The 24353-nt window shown below is 32.4% G+C and overlaps 2 protein-coding genes across 11 annotated transcripts; one reads left to right on the forward strand and one right to left on the reverse strand.

The window, feature by feature from the left end:
• Positions 1-1402: 1402 nt before the first annotated feature.
• Positions 1403-4856, forward strand: LOC7485462 (probable galactinol--sucrose galactosyltransferase 6). 2 transcript variants are annotated; one of them, XM_002308025.4, is made up of 6 exons: positions 1403-1625; positions 1743-1785; positions 1901-3285; positions 3383-3592; positions 3710-3844; positions 3988-4856. In XM_002308025.4, exons 1-6 carry the CDS (start codon positions 1483-1485, stop codon positions 4673-4675), a joined length of 2604 nt encoding a protein of 867 aa, XP_002308061.4. In that variant the 5' UTR covers positions 1403-1482; the 3' UTR covers positions 4676-4856. The 2 variants fall into 2 exon arrangements, with proteins under 2 accessions (XP_002308061.4, XP_006381111.3); XM_006381049.3 differs by having other exon boundaries at positions 1477-1625; positions 1736-1785.
• Positions 4857-5350: 494 nt separating this feature from the next.
• On the reverse strand, positions 5351-11465 carry LOC18099925 (uncharacterized). 9 transcript variants are annotated; one of them, XM_024603157.2, is made up of 8 exons: positions 11161-11465; positions 8569-8638; positions 8327-8453; positions 7872-7985; positions 7031-7229; positions 6869-6914; positions 6592-6667; positions 5351-6007 (listed from the first exon to the last, which is right to left on the reverse strand). In XM_024603157.2, exons 2-8 carry the CDS (start codon positions 8623-8625, stop codon positions 5694-5696), a joined length of 933 nt encoding a protein of 310 aa, XP_024458925.1. In that variant the 5' UTR covers positions 8626-8638; positions 11161-11465; the 3' UTR covers positions 5351-5693. The 9 variants fall into 9 exon arrangements, with proteins under 9 accessions (XP_024458925.1, XP_024458930.1, XP_024458929.1 ...); XM_024603162.2 differs by having other exon boundaries at positions 8327-8406; positions 11161-11464; XM_024603161.2 differs by lacking the exon at positions 11161-11465 and adding an exon at positions 9078-9238 and having other exon boundaries at positions 8327-8406.
• Between the last annotated feature and the right edge of the window lie 12888 nt (positions 11466-24353).

Raw genomic sequence — 24353 nt, forward strand, 5'->3', positions numbered from 1 at the left:
AATTTCAATATTTTAATTTGACCATGAGAATAAATTTACTCTAAATACAAGAAAATTAATGTGAATGTAGCACCATATGCACGTTAACTTCTAGAAAAATTAGAATTTATTTCTTTGCCTTAAACTAAGGGATTAAATCGCTTAAGTATTACTTATGCTAAATGTTTGTCCTTTTTTTTTTTTTGGCTTAATATCAAGGATGGATTCCAAGTTTCCAACCAACTTTCCCAACAATTACTAATCGTTTTTTAAAAAAGTTTTAAGTAGAGTAAGGGTTTTTCGGAGTGCGGTACAGTTATTTTTTAAAGTACTTTTCATTCCAAGATACATTAAAATAATATTATTTTATTTTAAAAAAATTATTTTTAACATTGACACATCAAAATGATATAAAAACATAAAAAACATATTAATTTAAAATAAAATAAAAAATACAAATTTTTTCAAAAACACTTTTAAAACGCAGTGCCAATACAAAGTTCATGCGGTATAGCTTCAAGTTTTTTCTTTTAAATAAAACATGCTAATTTGAATTTTTTTAAATAGAATCAAACATAATTTTATTTAGATCTTGACCAGGAAAATTATGAATGATCACGTCAATCTCTATCCTATTTAACACAAGAACTTGACCTGGATTAGATTTTAGATTGACTAGTCATCTAATTAGAACGTGTTTAATAACACTGAATTTAAACACTAATAAATTCACTAGGTTGGACCACCACGCAAGTAAAATTACCAAAATAAACTAACTCTAATATTTTAAGATATTTTTACGCACGGTAGAATTGGTAAAATAAAATATCAAAATCCTCTCACGCATCAATGAATAGTCAAATATTTTGCGCGCACACAACAATCAACGTGCTTGGCCACAAAGCACGATAACTGTGGTCGTTTTTAACACTAATAACGTGGCAATTGAAATGGACAACTATTGAGAGGCTGGTTAAAACAAGCAAATTGTCCCCACCGTCAGATGATCTCAGACCCTTTTACATCCACGTGGAGTGATCTTAATGACAGCTACAGCTTGGCTTCCTTTCAAGAAAGAGACGCCAAAAAGCGAGTACGTGGACACAGATCAGCACTGATAATGGTTGAGGGTGCACTAAAAGAAACAAAAATAAACCCACACACGATACATTGTATTCTCCATGCACCCAAACCCTAACCACCACCTGTACATGCTCAAAGCATTACACGTCAAGCTAAGAGCCGTAAATTCATAGAAAAAACGTGAACCTTGATGTGAAAGAATGAGAGTCCACGTTCTTAGAACCGGGTAAGTGGACTGGTATTTCGTGGATCCGACGTGGCGGATAAATCTGCCGTTAGAATCTTAATAAGGTCTTATCTATACCGTTGGTAATAATTAAAGCTGCTTTTTGGCATTAAGAAATCCAAGAAAGAAGGATTCTAATCTCTTACAGAGACAATAAACCACAACAGAGACGAGGATCATAGGAGGAAAAGAAAATGTTGTCAAATTTTTGTTACAGTAATGTCAATCCACAATCTTGTACTATAAATAGCAGACCTCATTTTCACTTACCTTCATCTTCGATCGGGATCTCTCCAAACTTCTGTAAAGCAAAAACCAAAAAAGCCTTCTGTTTCTGGTATTTATCCCTTTTCTTTTCCATGTTTATCCATTGTTTTTGCTATTCTTTTCTGTTTGGTTTCTGAGAAAATTTGAACAAAATTTGATACCCTGTTTCGTCTCTTGGAGTTTGTAGGTATTCTTCGAATTATAAAGCACTCTCTTTATTGGCATTTAAGGTAAATTCTTCATCTTTTCTTTAGCTTCCCAATGCCCCATTATTTTTCTGTAATGTGTATTTATAGTAGTTTTGATTTTGATGTATCTCATTACTGTATGCGTTTATAATCGCAGAGAAGTGAAGTTCCATTAAAACCTTTAAAAAAGGAAGACAGAAAGGAAGAGGAAAAGGAAGCAATGACGATCAAACCAGCGGTTCGTATTTCAGACGGGAAATTGATCGTTAAAGACCGGACAATATTGACTGGTGTGCCAGACAATGTGATAGCAACATCCGGTTCAACTTCAGGTCCGGTGGAGGGAGTGTTTTTAGGTGCGGTGTTTGATCAAGAAAATAGTAGACACGTGACTTCTTTGGGCGCCTTACGTGATGTCCGGTTCATGGCTTGTTTCCGGTTCAAGTTGTGGTGGATGGCTCAGAAAATGGGGGATCAAGGGAGAGATATTCCTCTAGAGACACAGTTTTTATTAGTGGAAACTAAAGATGGGTCCCACCTTGAATCAGACGGTGGAGATGAAGATAATCAGGTTGTTTACACTGTTTTTCTGCCGTTGATTGAAGGGTCATTTAGGGCTTGTTTGCAGGGGAATGTTAGCGATGAGCTTGAACTCTGTTTGGAGAGTGGTGATGCAGAGACCAAAACGTCGTCGTTTACTCACACTTTGTTCATTCATGCCGGGACCGATCCGTTTAGGACAATAACGGAGGCTGTTAGAGCCGTTAAGTTGCATCTGAAGACTTTTCGTCAACGGCATGAGAAAAGATTGCCTGGAATTATTGATCATTTTGGTTGGTGTACCTGGGATGCCTTTTATCAAGAAGTGACTCAAGAAGGGGTAGAAGCTGGGCTACAAAGTCTAGCTTCTGGTGGTACCCCGCCAAAATTCGTGATCATTGATGATGGATGGCAATCAGTTGGTGGTGACCCAGAAGAGGAAACCAATGGTCAAGATGTGAAGAAACAAGATCAGCAACCGTTGCTTAGGTTGACCGGGATTAAAGAGAACGCAAAGTTCCAAAAGAAAGATGATCCAGCAGCGGGGATCAAGAGCATAGTGAACATAGCTAAAGAAAAATACGGTTTAAAATATGTGTATGTGTGGCATGCTATTACTGGTTATTGGGGTGGGGTCCGTCCAGGAGTTAAGGAGATGGAGGAATATGGGTCAATGATGAAGTATCCAATGGTGTCAAAGGGGGTGGTGGAGAATGAGCCCATATGGAAAAACGATGCATTGACATTGCAGGGATTAGGGTTAGTGAATCCAAAAAATGTGTACAGGTTTTATAATGAGTTGCATAGTTATTTGGCAGCAGCTGGTATCGATGGGGTTAAGGTGGATGTTCAATGTATTTTGGAGACACTTGGTGCTGGTTTAGGAGGAAGGGTTGAATTGACTAGGCAATATCATCAAGCCCTTGATGCTTCTGTTGCTAGGAACTTCCTTGATAATGGTTGCATTGCTTGCATGAGCCACAACACTGATGCCTTGTACTGGTAAGTTTCCTTTTCTTCTTTAGCTTGTTTTTGTTTTTGGCAAGCTTGGGGCTTTTTCCTGATGTGATGTGGTGCGCATTGAAATGTCATGGCGCAGCTCCAAACAAACAGCAGTGGTGAGAGCATCAGATGATTTCTACCCGCGCGATCCAGTATCACACACCATTCATATAGCAGCAGTGGCATATAACAGTGTTTTCTTGGGAGAGTTCATGCAGCCTGATTGGGACATGTTCCATTCTCTACATGCAGCTGCAGAGTATCATGCTTCTGCTAGGGCTATTAGTGGTGGACCTATCTATGTCAGGTAATAAATCCTACACTTCATCATCAATCAAAATTACCATGTTAAATTAAGATATCATCAAATACTTTTGTGCTATGTCATTTGCTAAATGTTTGTGGTAACATTTTTGATGAGCAGTGATGCACCTGGGAAGCACAACTTTGAGCTATTAAAGAAGGTGGTACTTCCCGATGGGTCTATTCTTCGAGCTCGTTTGCCTGGAAGGCCCACCTCTGACTGCTTGTTCTCTGACCCTGCCCGTGATGGAGTGAGGTAAGTCTTTTTCTTCTTGATAGTTTTGTCATCTAAGCTAGCTAGCATGATGAAAATATTTTCATCTGAATTTTAGCTAATTTCTTATCCTAGAAATGTTGCATTACGGGGATTTTTCTTAAACAGTTTTTCTTTGATTGCAGCTTATTGAAAATATGGAACATGAACAAGTTCACAGGGGTCCTAGGTGTCTACAATTGCCAAGGAGCAGCTTGGAGCAGCACTGAAAGAAAGAACGCTTTCCACCAAACCACAACTGAGGCCCTAACAGGCACAATTAGGGGCCGTGATGTTCACCTCGTTGCTGAAGCTGCCACGGACCCCAACTGGGATGGCAATTGTGCTTTCTATTGTCACCGGACAGGAGAGCTAATCACCCTCCCTTACAATGCAGCATTGCCAGTGTCACTCAAAGTCCTTGAGCATGACATATTCACTGTAACACCCATCAAGGTTTTAGCACCTGGGTTCAGTTTTGCACCCCTAGGGCTAATCAACATGTTCAATGCAGGTGGAGCCATTGAGGGGCTGAAGTATGAAGTGAAAGGTGGTGCTGAATTATCAGAGCTTGATGATGGATATAGGGGTGAAAGTAGTGGTGTGACTGAAGAGAGGGTGGGGAACTATAGCGATGAATTGGTAGGGAAAGTTTGCGTAGAGGTTAAAGGGTGTGGCAAGTTTGGTGCTTATTCATCTGCTAAGCCAAGGAAGTGCATTGTGGACTCAAATGTGGTTGATTTTGTGTATGATTCGAATTCTGGGTTGGTTGGTTTTAACTTGGATAGCTTGCTTGAGGAGGGCAAACTTCGTATTGTTGAGATTGAGTTATAGGAAAATTCTATTAGAATAGAGTTAAGGGCTGCATAAGAGGTTTGGGTATTGGAGTATTTATTGTACTTGCATGTTTCCCTTTTAATTTTCTTCTCTGTATAGTTTACTAGTTCATATAATCATGTGAGGAATTGAGGAGGAATGGTCAAATAAAAATTCTGCTATATATCTGTTTAATCAATACTCTGTTTTGGGCTAAGCCCAAATAACTTAGACTCTTGCAAAAATCCATCTCCATGCCATTTCATATAATCTGAATCATTGAAAATGGTGATCATAAAAAAAAAACTAATGTTTCCTCCTTTTATTAATCAAACATAAACGAGAACAGCTGAAACCAGAAAAGAAAGGGAATACACTTCAATTGTTTCCTTCAGTGAAGCATGATTCATGGGGTATTGATAATGAAACCCATTGATTAATCCTAAGATGATTGTAACACAATAACTTGAATCCAGTGGACCAAAATAAAGCGAGAGAAAACCAATCTGAACTTTATCTGCACTTAAAATCAATAAGTATTCAATCATCAAAACCAGACATGGATGGCATTAGCAGGAAAAAAAATCTTCTTGGTACTAGAAGGGTGGGACAAGGGGCCCTAATGGAACTGGAAAAGCTAGGTTTATAGACTTCATGAGGATGCAGACCAATGGCAAAGAAGAACAATAAAAATGACTCCAATTGTTTCAAGATGCCATTCTCAACATATACTGACAAACGTTTTCTACATAGATATCCTTTTTGTGTTCTGATAATAAATTCAGTAACTTGAAAAACCTATCCAGAAAACCCATCAGCTTTCTCTTCCATAAACTGAAAAAGGTCCTGGGGATGGTCTTGAAGGGAGGTTAGAATTGCAGCAGTCTAATCACAAAATTCCACGGCATCCTCGATTGGAATGATCACCTTGCTAGATAATTATGTCCTAAACCATGGGATTCCTATTTGTCCTGGTTTTTGTAGCATAATTCCTCACCATTTTGTTTCTATATTATTATGGCTGTTTTACAGAAAGTTACAGCTCCAATTCATGATTAGATTCATCATCCTCTTCTTTTTGTTGTAGCTGTTCTTCTTCAATTAGTTGCAGTTCCAGTTGATGACTAAATTCATCACCAAAATCATCATCTTGCTGTTCATGTTTTTTGTGTTGTGGTTGCTGTTGTTGCTCATCTTTTTGAGCATGACGTTGATTCAGTCCTGTTTGCTGATAAAACACTTGCCTTTGGACATTCCAGTTCTCTGTGATCCTCTCAACTTCATCTCCAATAAATTCCCTATCATCTGATATATGCTGTATGTTTTGGACATCTACTGCCTTGTTTGCTTCTGTAAAAAAAACAAAAAAAAAAAAACAAGCAGAAGTGTGGTAAATTAAATACGTTATAGATACTGAAAGAATTTTGAAAGGGAAATATAAATTGGGAGACTCCATGATATCTGGACCAAGCATCTTTAACATGGTTTAGATATTAATAACTGATATGTGCTTCAAAGTTTATACAGCACCATAAATGATGCATATAAGAAATCACAGAGAAATTTTTGGGTTAAGTATCAAATCGACAATAAGAATAAACACAAACTGTTATGGAAATAACTAAGCAATCAAATATATTTAGAAAAACTCAACCACCCCGACCATTTATCCTAGTAAAAATTGGAGTATAACCAAAAATTCAACAATTAGATAAATTCAAAAAATCACCGACAAGTAAATGTAGCTTCTTAGTGTTAAAAAAAAGTGAATTGATAAACTAGTTTCGCATCTGGTAACAGCTAAAATCACTAGCTCTGCTAGGCAGTACAGATACAGGTATATTAAGGAAGAATACACATGTTACTTTCACGATTTGATGCTTATTCAGTCTATAACTTTTAAATACAGATATGAGATGGATAAAAGAACATACCTCTGATGGCATGTTTCTTCGCCTCTGCATATTCTGTTGACATTTTCTTGAGCATCTCTAAATCAAATTCCATACCCTGCGGATGCAGTTCAATCCACAAGCTTATTCAGGGAGAAAAAAAGAAGAGGAAAACCATGGCACCAACTGTGAGCATTGTAAAATCATTATACCTACAGGTAACTATTTTCAAAACAGGAAAAGAAGGCGGGGCCTATTTGCAACTATTGATCTAGTGGAACCTAAGTAAAACCTTCACATGAGGAGTTATGCAACATACCATGTCCATATGGAGGAACTGCTCAATCCGAGTATCATCAAATAACCTGTTATAAAGAAAGCAGTGGAGCAATAAGAGGATCCATAGAATATTTTGAAACCTGAAACCTGACTAATCATGCTATTAGATTGGAATAAATCATATCATTTTTAGGAAACATACTTCTTATATGCAACTTGCACACGAGCATCTTGCAATTCTGTGAGTTGGTTCACTGTCTCACTAACAGAACCTTCATGTAAGTCCACAAACCCAAAGAGAAACATGTTCTTTTCTAGCATCCTTTTGACCAAAGCAGGTACTACTTTTATTCCATGTTCTTTTGCATTTATAACAAGGTTCTTGAGTTTCTTCAACTCTCCTGTCAGATAACAAGAAGAAATAAGATGGTGAAAAAGAGAAGGGAAAACACAACTTCAGCTAATCATAACTTCATTATTACTATCATCACTTAATTCACCCCAACATGATCAAGCATGATCAAGAGCAATAAAATGCTTCCAAATGGGGGGGAGTTCACACAAAGAAAAACCCTTAAGCATGTTCACTTTAAACCTAAAAGTCCAACCAATGAAAAAAATTAATCACAAGCAATACAGTGCAAAAACCCTGTTTGTTCATGGCTGAATACAAGAGTGGCCCCATAAAGAAAAGAAGGCAAAGATTATTCATGACACCAATACTGATGAGTTAGAATAAGACCTGGCAGAAGTAGTTTGTCTGAGGTAACTTCCAATTTTAATAAAATATTAGTGTGCCAGAATCATTCCAAACAACCAAAAGTCACACAGTAATATGTAATCAATTAGTTCTGGTAAGAAGAATCAAAGAATTAATTTGAAAGCCAAATTGCACATCACCTGCCATTCAGATAAGCAACAAGGAAAATTAGAGCAAAAGCTTCATAATATGGCATGGCACATAGTTCAACCTCATCATAATAAACTAAACCTCAAAATTAAGTACATTAAAGATAAAGTTTATGCAGAAAGTGCAGATATACCAAGAGAGAAGTAGATTTTGAAAGGAGGCTTGAATGGTTGAGTCTCATAAAGACAGTAAAGGCAATACAGGCCTCCTAGCCTTTGTGATAAAGAAGAAGTGCTAATCATGTGACCTGCAATTGATTGCATGTTGGTTAGCAAAATTTGCATTAGAAATTGAATTAAAAAATCCTTGATTTACTTTTAAGGAGATAATCATCTAAATTCACTATGAGCATGGTAAGATTAAACAAGCTCTCGCTTAAACATGTCTCAAGAAATCTGATGAGAAAGCAACATGATCCAAAAACTATCCAGCCCCAGATGGGACTTGTCTATTATCAGAAACGGGCTTTATAAACTATAACCAGGGCAACAATTTTTAAACTGAAGAAAAACTCACAACGACAACTGGATTCTAGCAAACATTATTTGCTTCAATGACAATACAAAAATCAAGTCGGTGAGAGCTCACCAATTGTATGAGCATACAACGACTGCATAAAGAAGGCCAATTTGGTAGGAGGACTAGCCTCAAAGATGTAGGTAAACTTCCTGGAAAGCCATACTCTTTTCATATCAGCCAAAGTTGTAAACTCACCCTAACAGTTCCCGAACACCACAACTGTTAAAACAATCAAAACATAATAACCCTTCCTGAAAAACAATAGCTAAACAAAATAAAAACAGCCCAAAATAACAAATCCAAGTAAATACCTCAACAAACTCATTTATAAGCTCATCAATGTCCAACTTGAATGGAGACAGATCCATAGCGCCAGAGACTCTTCAAATATTAAAACACAAGGACAATATTAATTCCAGTAACCCTTTGGAAAAACAATATCAACAAGAAAAATAAGAACCTAAGTAACCATTGAGTTCAATTTCAAGATTTTAAACGGAGAAAGAAAGCAAGAAAGGGACTAAATTCATATCTCTAATTGAACAAGAACAAACCCATGTTAAGAATTGAATAAGCAATATCTTCGACTGAGCAAGCACTGAAATACACTTTTAGAAAGGATCAAAAAAGAGGATTTTTTGGCCATAAAGGTCCTATCTTTATTTGAATAATCTTTCTTTCTATGTTAACCCAAAAAAACAAAATTAAAACAGAGAGAAACCATAAAAAAGAAAGAAAAGAAGAGAAGGTTTTTGTGGTGCTTTGGTTTTAGATTGTTTCAAACGACGATGCTAATTTTCTCATGTGGAGTGTTTTTTACCTTACTGGTTACTGTCCCTAATTGAATGTTTTTCAATCTCCATCCTCCAAAGTGGTTGGATCCAAGCAAAGTCGAGGCGCATCTTATGCCACAACATAAAGCCGCGGTTCCCGGGGACAAGAGAAAATAGTCCAGCAAGTTTGTTTTATTGATTTTAACTTTTTTTTTTTTTTTTTGTCTTAGAATATAATATATCACGTTTAACGTAATATAAGAGGATACTAATCTTGCTTGGGCAATTTATTTTACGTAAATATGTTTTAGTAATAATCCATAAGTGAAAATAAATAAAAAATGTGGATGGTTAATGTTCTAAACAGGAGAGAATCATAGAGAAGTAAATACTAAAATCCTTCCATCTCACCTTTAGATTTGAGGTAACTATGGAGGAATGTTTTACATAATTGGTGAAAAAGATTCAAATACTTGTAGTGTATTTGCAATTTAGAATCAAAGAAAGCAAATAATAAAGAAACCCACAAACTTACGAGGAATAGTGAGACTGATTTCAAGTTGAAAATTCGAGCGTGGCCCTAATCAAATTGCGTGAAAATTTATTTTTTTATATATATTTTTAGATTATTTTAATATATTTTAAAATAAAAATAACTTTAAAAAAACTTGAAGCTTGGCGACCTTTAATTAGGGGTGATTATTTTTGATTTGATTCAATTTTTTTCTAGTTTTCTTAGTTTTTTACCTGCTATAGGTGTTTTGATTTTGTCGGTGTGGGAGAGAGCACATATTTTAAAGATCATCAATAAATAGTCAATAAAATTATGACTATATCAAATAGCATATCAGCACACTGTAAATATTATACCACTGGTTTTGTTACTGTAAAACACTGTCGCACTAGTCGCAAGGAAACTAGCCAAAAAAAAGGAAAGAAATTCTTGCATGCTCTTTATAAAGCTCACGGAGACTGTATATGTAATAATCAAAGATGATTGGGAATGACATCATCGACGTTATAAAAAAAATGAGACTGTCAAACTAAGGAAAAAAGGCTATAATTAATAATGCTTCTGCTGCAGAGCTAGACAAAATAGAGCTGGCTGATGGCAAATAGCCTGGCAGTGGCAGGTACAAGTTAGCATAAATGCTTATCCAAATGTTTGATTACTAAGAAAAATCTCCATTTTCTTCATTCTAGCTCTAAATTTTTTACCACCGCATAACTGAAAAAAGAAAAAGAACACTTAAGACAACATATGAAAAGCAAAAATGGGATTGATTGTTATGAAACGTACTCAAGAATCATGCTATACATCTCAATTCTCTTAAGAACTTTCAATTGTGACAGAAAGGTTATTACAGATTTCGATTTAAAAAATGGCATTTACTTTTTGCAAAGATTGTTCAAATTGAATTGTCCCATTAAGTTGAGGATAAAACAAACTTTTTCCCCAAAATTTACACCCTCTTGTCTAACTTATTACTCACATGAAAACTATAGAATCCATTGTTCCTCACTCATCATCGCCCATGCAATCACGACAAAGTCAAGATTCGGACAGCAACACCCTTCGAGCAAGATGAGCTTTTTCCAGTTGTTCAGTTTGGTAAATTTATTATCTTCTGAGAATTTAAGTTTTGCTTGATGATTTGAAATAGGAAAAATGACATTGCTTTTCTGTTTTTACGCTCTCTGTTCTCTCACAATTTACATTCCACGATCCACAGTCTATAAATTGAGTAACACCTTCTCCTAAAAAAATCACCAGCAAGTTTCCAAATAGCCTAAACCAAGAACAGCTTCACATATTTATAGCAACTCTATCAATTTGAAATTTTAATTGATTTAGATCAGTCCAGTTTTTTACTGGAACGAAGTAGAATTACTGGAACAATTAACAAAGGAAAAGACTTGCAAAGAAGTAGAATTACTGGAACGAATATAACAAAGGATCAAACTCAAGCAATTAAAAGTAATTGTCTATGATGATTGGTGACCATTTCTGTGTCACACACTCAAGTAAGGAGAGAAAAGAAGGAGAAAGCAAGGAATGGGACAAAGAACAACCGGGGCTAAAAATCCCTTTCCAACAAGAAAAATTCAATATAAGCAATTAAGTATTACCTGTTGATGAATAGTGATTCAGTGAAGACTGAAAAGGATGTCGTTGATGATGGGGAAAAAAGGATTGCGATGTTGATGAAGAGTGAAGACTGAAGAGAAAGCTGTTGAAGTGTTGATGACGGGAAAAAAAGGAGTGTTGTTGATGAAGAGGAAGTCGTCGATCTCACGGTGGCTGGTTAATTGTTGAATCATTAATGGCTGAGAGCCTGAGCCTGAGAATCCAACAAAACACAAAGATTAATGTCCACCCGAAATTAACAGCAAGTAATATGTTTACCAGATTTTCAATACCAGGAAGATTCCCTCTTTTTGCAAGATTAACAGCAGTTCAAGATTATTTAACTGCCACACCACCAAAAAATGATACAAGTTCAGGGAAACGGTATTTTTTTTTAAACTTTTCTCAAACTCGGTAAAATCGGACTGATTTTACTGAGTTAGTCTGATTTTAACTGATTATACTGATTTTCGAGTTTTTAACCTGATTTTACATGTTATATATAACTCATAATTTTAACAACAATGGCTAAAAGCCTGAAATACTGCAGTATAGTTTTTTTTGTTAAAATCATAAAAACGGTTCTAAACTCGCGATTTCACTTGATTTTACCCATTTTAACCATTTTCAAGTTTTTAAAATGATTTTGCATGTTAAGCATATATTGACTCATAAAATTATACTATTTTACGAGTTAACTTGCGAATTTAATAACATTGATTAGGATGTTATGGTCGATTTTTAAATTACAAATAAAACTAAAATTTATTAGTATTTTTCTATAAATTATGCACAGTATAGTTTACAAGTATAACCATTTGAAAGTAAAAAAATATATATATACACTTTGAGGTAGAATTGTATTTTCACATGTTTATTATACAATGTAATTACTCACGTGCCATTAAAAAAATAACACAATTAATGTTTGAGGGGTGTTTTTGAATTTTTACTTTTTTGTACAATATAATTACCGCATAACCCTCTGGGTTAACTTTTTTTTGCCTAAGATTAAGGGACATTTTAGGTTTTCTAACCTCAATTTTCTTAGAAATTTCCAGTGGAGTCAAGAGTGTTATGGTCTTTCTATAATTCAAAAACAAAAGTGGATGACGTGTGCAAAGCACACGCAAACTAGTGGGAGGTGTCCGCACCCTTTGGGCAAAGCGGGTGGTGCCTCCTGGTGGTTGTTGGTAGCCTTCCGCGGCGTCGACTAAAGCATCGCGCCACCCCTTTTTTTTTATTCTTTTTCTTTTTTCATTTTATTTTTCCATTTATATCCCTCATTATTTCTTTCATTAGCTTTTAAACTATATTTGGTTCTCATTATTTTAATTACTATTTGTTTTCTTTTTAATTTTTTGATGGTTAAGAAATTTATTGAATTTTTTTTTTGTTATTCTGTATGGTCATCATGGTTTCATGACCATAGTTGTTGGTTTCAAAGATTAGCCTTATTTAACTTCGGTTTTTTTTTAAAAAAATTAATTTTATCCTTTGACATTAGATTATTGAGCCTTGAACTTTTTTTTTATTTAGATTATCTATAATAATGAGATAGTCAAGTTAACTCAGATTCATTCAAGTTATTATTATTTAAATATTTTTTCTATTAAAAAAATTGACCCGTTCAGCCGTACAACAGGGGGGAATTAACTATAACTAAAATTAATCACTGTTTCACTGTAACATGAAATATTGATCACTGCGAGTGAATTCACTGTGGATTGCATTGTCCTGCACTGTAGCGCGGGGGTGCAGTAGACTGTGAATGCTTTCACTATGGACTGCACTGTTGGTGGGGGTATGTGGGGAGGCTGCAGCCTACAGGACCCAAGCGCCAGGCTGGAGGCGCGCCCGGGGTACTGCGGACACCTGGCGCTTGGCTGCCAAACAGGTGCTAGACAAGCCACGCCCGCTAGCCGCACCCTGGGCTGTAGCCACCTGGCGCTCGGTCTGCCTAGCCTTGGACGCTTAGGCTGCCAGCCGGTGAGTTGGGTAGACCAAGCGTACACATGGTGCTTAGGCTCTGCCTTAGTGCTGGGCACACCTCTGCGCGCACGTGGCGCTTGGGCTGCCTGCTTGGGGGCTGAGCACATCCCAGCGCGCACGTGGCGCTTGGGCTGCACTGGGCGTGACCCATGCCCACGCCCTACTTGGGACACCATACACTTGAGTCATGCCACTGGACCCAAAGGGAATGGGTCCGGCGTCAAGACCCACGATGAACGGGTCGAGAGTCAGGACCCAATTATTATTGGGTTCTTCATCAAGACCCCAGGTTCCTGAGTCATAGGATTCTAAATATTATTATTTGTTTTTAAAATATTATTATTGGTGTTATATTATTATTATTATTATAAGAATTCAAATTTTTAATATAAAAAATATTATTATTTGTGTTTTCAATATTCTTGGAATTAAAAATAGTATTCTTGGAATTAAAAATAGTATTATTTGTGTTATGAATATTATTATTTTTCCTATGATCAAAAGTATTAATAATAAAAATATTATCTTTGGTGTTATAAATATTATTATTTTTATAATAATGAATATTACTAATAAAATAATTACTAAATTTGAAAAAAAAAACTTATTCTTAATATTGAAAAACAACCATAAATTTGATTTGAAAGGTAAAACTAAAAATTACTATTACTATTACTATTATTATTATCATCATTAATAAATTTCAAAAAATTGTTATTATTATCGGGAAAAAAACTACGCGGGGACATGTGGTGTTTGGGTTGCTGCCTGAAGCACATACGTGACGTTTGAGTCCTGCCTCAATGCTAAGCACGCGTGGCTCTTGGGCTCCTGTTTAGGGGTTGGGCACAACCTAGCATACATGTGGCGCTTGGATTGCTCTGGGCATAACCATGTCCGCGCCCCACTTGGGGACACCTGGCACTTGGATAGTGTCGGTTGACCCAAGAAAAAAGAGTCTGCTGTCAAGACCCAAGATCAAGTGGTCTAAGTATCATGACCCAATTATTATTTGATTGCTATTGATGATTCAGACCTTTTTTTTTTCTTTTCTTTTTAATCCTTTTTCCTTTTTTTTTCTTTTCTTTTTAATCATTCAACATGACAACATAGGCAAATTCATTGCTCTCCCATGCTACCTTAACTACCTAAAAGAAAAAAAAAAACTAATTTTGAAAATCATACCAGCATTTTAATAAATGTAATTATTATTACTATTATTTTGTGCATTGGAGTGTCTGTTAAGACTTTAAATTATGTAATTTAAGGTCTCACGATATGGATTTCAATCCTCTCATGTTCTTAAAACATGACCGGTCATATTTCAAGTCTTGCCATTTTTTTAATTCATTGATGTGTTAAATGAGATAAATAAAATATTAAAACATGTTCTTAAAACATGCCATTTTTTTAATTCATTGCCAATTATTCATGATTAAGAACTAGTTTATATGTGGCTTTAATGGATTACTGGGGCCTTTAATTTGGTAGCTCATACGTTTTTTTCTTCTTCTTGTATATAAATTTGGTTTCAGATGAAAAGGCATCCAGAATCATGTGTTTGAATGTAAAAGGAGTTTGCGTCGCTGGAAATTTAAGCGGTGTTTAAAAATGTATTTTTAAAATATTTATTGCTTAAAAAATATAAAAAAAATATTTTTTTATTTTTTAAAATTTATTATTGATATTATTATATCAAAACAATTAAAAAATAAAAAAATAATTTTTTAAATTTTTTTAATAATACACAGGTTAAAATCCAATGTTATGTTGAAACTACTTAGATGATCAAGAAACTACTTTAATAAAGAAAATCCTATTAATTTAATAAAAAATAAAAATAAATTCATAACTAGATTCATTTATTTTATTTTATTTTATTTGAAAATTTGTTCTATCATAACAATGTTATGTTGTTTTGATGCTTCTTAAATTCCTTTTCTTCTAGAAATTGATCCTTCCAAATTCGTGCCTTATACAAATTGAATTTTATAATTATGCAATAATAGAAATAACACCTGATTTTTTATTGGACGCGCATTATTGAAGAGAAAGCGTTTTTGTTTTTGCGTTTTAAAAGTATTTTAGAAAAAATTTAAATTTTATTTATTTTTTTATTTGCTTTAAATGAATATGTTTTTGGTATTTTAAAATTATTTTGATACACTGATATCAAAAATAATTTTTAAAAAATAAAAAAAAATATTATTTTAATATATTACTAAAAAAAACCCTTTAATTTCTTCGTACTTTTAATTTCTACGCTCTTTGGAACATTTGCTTAGCGGTCATTTAAAATGCAACCTCGCATGACATGTTTGCGTGAAGACCACAATCAGAGAAAACTGAAATTTCAATGCCCGATTTTTATTTTTTATTTTATTCGAGTATCTAATTATATATTTTACTTATTTTAGTAATTGATCTACAAACATATTTAAGCATCAGCAGGGGAGATCGTGAACATATTTAAGCATTGCGCCTCCAATGCTTTTATGTGCAGATTACGTGATCAATTCTATTGATTTAGCTTAAAACTTTTATAGAAAAATATATTAAAAACTTAATGTTTACTAAAAAAATAAAACTATCTTAATTGAAAATATAATGATAAATTAAAATATAAAGGCTACATGATCAATTCTAAGGATTTAGCTATGCTTCGGCCAGATCATTTTTTTAAATATAAGAACAAAAATATAAAGACATCCTGGATGTGTTTAATTTCTATAAGTTAAAAAAAAAACCATGAACGCAAGATCTGTTGTATATTGAACGAAACCTTTTAGCTATTGAATTGGTGATTTATTTTTTAAATATCAAAAGGATGACATATTAAATCGACCCGAGTTAATACTTGCTAACTTGTAATTAAAACTCATAATCCTGATTATAAGATCGTAATAATCTTTAGAAATTAAATCAAACCAAATTATATAGCCCAATTCTCAATCAATACAATGTCAAAGGGAAAAAATAAAAAAAAATTAATTATTTTTAAAAAATCCAAAAAAGGGTGGCTTAAGTAAACTCAGGTAAACAAATAAGACTTGCGACCCGGGTCATAAGAACGAATAACCACATAGCAAGCAAAATGAAAATTATTTTGAAGTCCAACCTTAACCAATCCAATGATGGACGAAATAAAAAAAAATTCAACCTAAAAAATGATAAAAACAAATGATTTGAGCCAACCAGGGTTAACTTACAAAACCTTATTTTGTTTGGTGAAACTATTTTTTATTTAATTATATGATAACAAAAATAGATACTTGTATAATTAAAGACCAACCAAATATTAAAATATTTGTTTGAGACCGTGATAACCATATTCAAAGAAAACCAAAACAAATTAAGAATCACGGTTCAAAATTAACAAAATATCAAACGATGAAATTAAATTTTTTTAAAAAAATCAATGTTAAAAGATGAAATCAAGGGGAAAATAAGAGAAAAAATCAAAGAGAGAAAAAAAATAAACCACCAAAGTCAACTTAAGTTAATATTCCAAACTCACAATATAGTCATGAGATCGGGATAACTATATAAAAAGAAAAACGAAGTCTAATTCTCAATTAACTCAATTACCAATCAACACAATTTCAAATGAAGAAAATGAGAAAAAATATTTAATTTTATAAAGAAGGACCAAAAAATGGTGGCTTGAGTTAACATAAATAAACTTGTCAGACTCGCAACTCAAGTCATAAAAATAGGATGATCACATAGAAAATAAATTTAAAAACATTTCTAAGCCCAATTTCCAACCAACTGATGTTGACAAATAAAATTAAAAAAAAAGAACCAACCTTAAAGACCTAAGTTGACTCGTGCTAACCTGCAAAACTAGCGATTCAGGTTATGAGATCGGGATAACCACACATAAAGCAAATAAAAAAATAAAAAAAAACCAATTCCCAACCAACCAATTGTTGAAAGTGAAACAAAAAAAAATTAATTTTAAAAAAAAGTGCACTAAAAAAATTATCTAAGTCAATTCGGACAAACCTTCTAAACCTATGATCTAGGTTGTGAGACCAAGATAACCCATAAAATAAAAATAGCAATTATGAAGGATTAAATTGAACAAACAATCAAAATTTTAAAATCACACAAAAAAAGAAAATAATAATTAAAGAAATGAGGACCAAAACTGATATAGAAGAAAATTAACAAAGCAATACATGAAAACCAAGTGAAAGAGAGAGGAGGAGAAAAAATGTTGTTGAGAACACACCAAACCCCATCAACGCCATGCGCCACCCCAAATGGTAAACCTTGTCGAGATGATTCAAGAAAGATCGCACAAAAGCAAATTGGTGGCCAGAGGAGGTCAGACGCGCCTTGAAAGCGCTACGACTCTCCTCACTTGCTGATATACACAATTCACACCCTATCTATTCTTTCTTTACTCATTCTATTTCATCCCTGCTCTTGTTTTATTTTTAATTTTTATACCTCAAGCCTGATCAATACAATTGAATTTTATTTTATGAAATCAAGTATTAACTGCATGCTAGAATTTTTCCTTGACATCTTGATATCCCATATATAGGCAATTGAAACAAACCGCTAAGTCTAATTCCAAATAAATTCAATATAAACGGATTAAATTGAAAATAAAAAAATTGTCTAATAAAAAAACAATTGGGATGAACATTTTTTTTTGCCCGTTCAATTTTGTCCCTGGTGCTAGCAAAAAAAAGGATCTTAACATTTGTCCAATCTTCAGATTGTTTTAAATTTAGTCCCTTCAAACTTTAGTTGTTTTAATTCAATAAAAAATTATTTAATCTTAACAAACCGAGCATCAACCAACCAACAAAATCTTTCCTCAACACCATAGAATTCCCTTTCCTAACTAACCAAAACTAATCCTATATAAACACAACATCAAAGAAATAAATTGAAAAAAAAAAAGAGTGACCAAAATAAAAAAAATCAATTTTTTTTAAAGAAAGAGAAAATATTATAAAATACTATTACAATCCTCATTGTCATAGTGTTTTTTGCCATAAGCTTTAGGGTATTTTTTTATATATATAATTATAATAATTGTAATGCAATATCAAGTCACCTCGAATAACGAACCATAGGCAGAGGGTCAGTAACTATTTAAACTCAATTTTTTAAGTGATAAAGAGGAACAAAACACCCTAAGACAGTTAATCAATCTTGGTGAATTAATAGACACGTGCATCTTCCATTGACTTGTGCTCATGAGTTATCAAGCAGCAAATGTTATAATAATTTTATAAAACTGATTAATTAAGAAGAAAATTAAAGGAGCTGGCTGGCTGGCTGGCTGGCTGGCTGGCATGAGAGGAAGCAGCTAGAAATTGGGAAGGGGAAAGACAAACTTGTGGATTAAATCAAATAGACAAACCTCCTTTCCAATCGTGTCGGGCATGTGTTGTGAGTAGAGAGAAAAGAACCAGTGATATACTGACAAAAGAGAACATGCATTTCCATGCAACTGTCGCCATATATAAACATATGCTACACGTTACATCCCTTTAGCTTACTCGTAACCATTCATATTTTTATCACAATTTTTTAAAATATATTTAGTTGAATGTATGTGATGATGTGTTTTTAAAATTATTTGAAAAGAAAATTTATTCCGGAAGATACAATCAGTTTAGTGGAAGAATATATTTTATTTTGGATCAAAAACTAATTTTTACATCACTTTATTTTATGTAATTTGCAATAATAAACAAAAGAAAATAAATTTTAAAAATATAAATTATTTATTTGGGTTGCTATATGGTATTAAATATTTTTGAATAATTCAGTAATTATTCAAAAATATATTTTTAAAAAATAATCTATTAAACAAAAGTAGAAAATAATTAATATTTTAAATTAAATTAAAATATTTAAAAATATTTCTTGAATATCTGAAATTACAACACTAAAAATTATTAGTTTCTTATTATGTTTTATAAAAATTGAGAGCAATATAATTTACATGTAAAGGCTAAATCAAACTTTTTAACATTTAAAATACATTTTATACATGAATGATTATAATATGAGATTTTCAACATACCTTAAGATTGTTTAAAAATCTCCAAATGTCTCTTTACTATTAGAATTTCGTCAAATTGATCAAGCCTCTTAAAACAATTTGGTCACATTGAATTGTTTACTTTCAATTTTTGGTTACTTTAAACCTCCCATCCATTTTTATAAGTGAAAGTCAAGTGAATTATGCATAATTTAATTTAGAATATTTGATTTATTGATTTTTTTTAATTTAACTTTTTAGTAGAAAACGATTTAAAAAATCTATTTAAAAAGTTATTAATAAATACCTGTAATTCCAAAAAAAAATATCCATGAAAAAATAAAAAAAATCCATCAAAATTGAAAAGTAATTTTCAACTTTCATGTTTGGATTTTATAGTTTATTGTTAAAAAAAATTATTTTTATTTTTGAAGTCATACACAAGGCACTTACCAAGCCCTTGATTTTGTCAACTAATGTCTCAGAATTAATCTAACAGAAAAAATAGATGGGAGGTCTAAAGTAACAAAAAAAAAAGTGAAGGGTTCGATGTGACTTATTATTTAACCAAATTTTAATAAAAGAGGGATAATTGGTGTTTTTTAAAATGTTAATTAATTAACGGACGAAACCTACACAATCTAACAGAAAGACCCATTTTCAAATAGGCCGAAGTTCTTAAATGATTTGAAGTTCAAAAATAGTTCGGCCCATTTAGCCTCAAAAATATTATGAGAGTAATTAATGGCATGATGGGCATTCATCTAATTGATCTACTATTAATGAAATCCTCGTGTAATTGACTAGTAATTATTGATTCCGTTAGATTAATGGAATGATGGTTATTCATCTAATAGGATTACTTAATTATTATGGTTATCCCTGCCGACATGAATTTTAATTAAAAACACGTGTCAAAAAGTGGTGACTACATCTAAAAAAAAATCAAAATTTAATTATAGATTTACAATAATAATCTCATGAAAAATCAAAATCTATAATTTTAAAATAGTAAATTAAATCATAAGTATCAAAAACAAAAATCAAAGTTAACATACCTTCTACCATTTATAATAATATGAGAGAATCCTCAAATCTTAATTAATTTACTAAGATGATAGCTTACTAGATAGAAGATGTTGTCCAATAAATCTACAAGCTTAGGTAATTACTTAAGGTGTTAAGATATTATTTATATCAATTATATGATATGTTCTTCGCCCCGCAAGTTAGATAAAAAAAAATTAAGTAAATAAAAAAATGTTTAGACAACACAATAACATTTTTTAAAAAAAAAAAAATTAATCTCAAATGAAAAAAACCAATATCAAATTATGAAAACAAAAAAGAAAACAAGTTAAAAAAATAATGCTACCCCGTGTTAAATCATTAAACTCGTGAGTTGAGTCATTTTATCAAAAGTAATAAATTTTAAAAAAACTTAAAACGTAATATCATAATAATTAAATATTAAAAGATGAATTTAAAAAAAAATATAAAAAAACTAGCACTTGTAAGCCCAAAAAATTACATTAACCATCTAGTAGGTGATGCAGTGGTAAGAGCTTGGGACTAAGGGGTTTGCTTCTCCTGTAATCTCGTATTCGAGCTCTGTGGTTGCTGATATGATGACTACTGTAGGCTTACATGGTCGTTAACTTCAGGGCCCGTGAAATTAGTCAAGGTATACGCAAGCTGGCCCGGAGACACCCATATTAATAAAAATAAAAAATAAAAAATAAAAATTACATTAACCCGCCTCGGTCAAATGGATTATAATTTTCTGTGCATTTCGCTCCCAAACACACATCTCATGTTCTGCCATTGGATGTAGCATGGCAGCAGTAGATATTTAAAAAATTAAATAAAAGGAGGACTATCCATCTATTCATCCAACCATGGTGGGCAGGTGATTTAATTATTACTCTACCATCTAAATTAGCACATGTAAAACTTTTTTTTCTTACCTGCATTCGTACAATTTCTTGATTTTAATCGCAGTGAAATAATTAAAACTATAGCATCTATTTGTAGCTTGCCCTTCATCATGTAAACATGAAGGAGGCCAATGCCACCATTTCTCTACCAGGCAGCACAAAGAAACCATGCACCCTATAAATGTTGATCGAAAATAAAGATGGAAAACATTATTATTATAGTGTTAAATCAAATCAAATCAAATAATAGAAGGTTTTGCTGATGAAAAGATGGGGGTTAGGTTAGCAAAGTGATTGCCAGCTATATATTACATCCTTATTAGTATTTTTAATTAGAGTTGATAATGAATAGCATCTGATAAAGTTTTTACAATATTTATACTCAAATAAAAAATTATTTAATGAGCAAGAAATTTAGATATTCATACCATATTAATCAAGTTTTTAATATTTATATAAGTATTAATTATGATATTATTATCTATTATTCAATATAAAATAAAATAATAATATATTTATTTGAGGTGTATATATATTAAAACGATATGCATATGTGTGTGTATATCAGATATTTATACATATTATATCATATTCAGAAATATAAATATTATATATTTATATGATATAAATGTATATATCTTAGGTTAGATTTGGATAAATTTTTATAATATTTATACCTTACTTATTATTAACAGAATAAAATAACTCTAAAAAACCCACTCATCTGCATCAATTCAAATCAATACAAATGAAGTTCGGACGCCGACATTAATCTCACGCTAATTTAGCCAGGTATTAAAATACAGGCAGAAATGTCCAACAATACAGGCAAGGCCAGCCAACAAAGCGACCTCCGTCCCGGGAAAAATGGTGTCTTATCAGCACCCACACATGTTCCCATGGTGGGGTCACCCCCTCACATGCTTCCATGTAAACACGAACTTCATTTAAGGTTTAATTTAGGCTTAATTCAACTTTAATTTAGGGTTTCCATCAAGTCGAACTAATCCCACCTGCAATTCTGGAGTATTGAGTCTCACGCAGTTGAAATATTGAAGCCAGTTGAAAACGAATATTTTGGACCGATGCATTTATATGTTATGTTATGTCTCTTGTTTAATTGGAAAACGTTTTTAGCAACGTAAGCTTGTTTTCGACAAATTTCTCTTTAGTCCCTATAGTTTAAAGTAGTTATTTTAGGTCCCTAGTTTTATTTATTTAGATATTGATTCTTGTTTGAAATCTTGCATGGTCCTTGTATTTTCCAAAAACTAAAATTCACTCATAATAATAATAATAATAATAATAATAGTGCAATCAGATTCCTATGTGATTAATTATATATATAGTTTTTCTTTTATGTAATGTCTATTACTATTTGCGATGCGTTTTAATTTTTAATTGCAATCAATCGCTTGTAAGGTATAATTGACTCATTACCGTTACAATCATTCCGTTTTATTATAATCCTTAAAATTACACAATCATTACAATATAGGACTTAATATATTATTTATAAGACGTTGTTATTGTATAAAAAATCAACATTATCATGTATATTAATTAATGAATTCAGTCAATATCAAGCACTAATGCTACAAGAATAGTCCTAACTCCTAAGCAGATTTCATTCCATCGCTATCATGAATATATTTAGATTATAAGTCGCACATTCACATGGATGTCAATGTTAATGGTAGTTTTTTTTTTTTTTTGTTTTGAATGATATCAATACATTAATAATAATAAAAAAGATAGGGACTTACAGGTGCCTTCACATTCAGAAAATCTCAAAATTAACATTGATGAAATATTTTGTTGGTATAAATAAAATAATATTATTGGTATAAAAATTATTGAATGATTTATCAATGGAAACGTGTCATTAGAAAGTCTCTCGTCGATGATGTCATATTTGTCAATAATTTCACGGCGATTTTTACTGATGGAATTCCGATGAATACTTTTATCGGTAATATTTTCATCTCACTAATGGTTTCGCCAATAGAACAAAAATAACATATTATGTCAGTGATAATGTTGGGGTGGATCAAAACAATTAATAACTCTCTGTAATTCTTTTATGAAATGGTTGATCATTTACCGATGAAATTTTCATCGGTCTTTAATTTTTTTTTAAATGCTATAAAATAATTTTACAATGGCATCAAACTACATCAAACAACTAATTTAAATTGAAGAAAAAATTTTATATAATGTAAAAATAAATTACAAATGTTTATAAAAATCAATTAAATTGAAGAAAAAGTTTTTTTTATAATAAAATCAATAAAAAATGTATATATAAATGAATTAAAAGCTCTAGCTGTAGGTTCGTAGGGGGGAGGATAATGACTGGAAAAAGTATGCTTCATACTTCTCCGTGATGTCCTCTAGCTTTTTTTTTTTTATGTGTTTCATATTTTGTCTCCATTTCGGCCCTCAGAGCACCAAATTGTTGTTCAACTAACTTCTCAATGGTTGGTGATGGTTAACTCGAGCTGGATTATAGGGTGCCTACAGTAAAGACACTACAACCCGATCTTATATCTTAGGTCGTAGTCATAAAGATATTGTAATCTTGATTCTTATCGGGTTCACCGGTTGCTTCAACCTCTAACCACAAATCTGAATTATGTTCTGAATGAGTTGAAGGGTCCTCTCCATGCTTTGTACACATGGCGATGTTATATTGTTCCTACACCATATAAAAATAAGTAAGAGATATGGATGAAAAAACATTAGTCCAAATAATATACAAAAATGTTTCAAAATCTACTTACAATAAATACCTCAGCTCGACTATCAATAAACTATTGCACCCTTTTCCATCGATCCTCCCTCTGTATATACGTGTTTCCATATACAACTTTATTAGAATAGGCTCGCGCTCAAGATATGTAGCCTGCAAAATAAATACGTCGTCGGTTATTAGTTAAACATAAATTATAGGTACCATTTTCAGAAAAATACATGAAATTAAAACAACCTCTCTTACCAGGCGCTTTGCATGGTTTGTAAAAGAAAGCGACCCGTTGGTATGCTTGCTAATGGAGCCGTGAGTCTCTTTATTTCTTTTCTAGAACTCACTCCGTGAACGCCTTTGAAAACCTTCCGACGTATGAAACTCTAAATATCTTTCCTAATTTCTCTTAATGTTGTAGGGAGGTCTATAATTTTTCTAAACCTTAAAGTCATCTTACTCGGCTTTTCTCTTAGCATAAGTGTGTGCTTCATACCATAAATCATGCAA

Source organism: Populus trichocarpa, chromosome 6 (genome assembly GCF_000002775.5).
Source record: "Populus trichocarpa isolate Nisqually-1 chromosome 6, P.trichocarpa_v4.1, whole genome shotgun sequence".
NCBI lineage: Eukaryota > Viridiplantae > Streptophyta > Magnoliopsida > Malpighiales > Salicaceae > Populus > Populus trichocarpa.

What these genes read in the sequence shown, in the direction of transcription:
- LOC7485462 (XM_002308025.4), top strand. Translation starts at nt 1,483, where the DNA reads ATGTTGTCAAATTTTTGTTACAGTAATGTCAATCCACAATCTTGTACT. An exon ending in AACACTGATGCCTTGTACTG is followed by an intron (nt 3,286 to 3,382) that starts GTAAGTTTCCTT and finishes GTCATGGCGCAG; the next exon opens with CTCCAAACAAACAGCAGTGG. An exon ending in CCTGCCCGTGATGGAGTGAG is followed by an intron (nt 3,845 to 3,987) that starts GTAAGTCTTTTT and finishes CTTTGATTGCAG; the next exon opens with CTTATTGAAAATATGGAACA.
- LOC18099925 (XM_024603157.2), bottom strand. Translation starts at nt 8,625, where the DNA reads ATGGATCTGTCTCCATTCAAGTTGGACATTGATGAGCTTATAAATGAG. An exon ending in CAAAATCTACTTCTCTCTTG is followed by an intron (nt 7,230 to 7,871) that starts GTATATCTGCAC and finishes GTTATCTGACAG; the next exon opens with GAGAGTTGAAGAAACTCAAG. An exon ending in AGTTCCTCCATATGGACATG is followed by an intron (nt 6,668 to 6,868) that starts GTATGTTGCATA and finishes CTGCATCCGCAG; the next exon opens with GGTATGGAATTTGATTTAGA.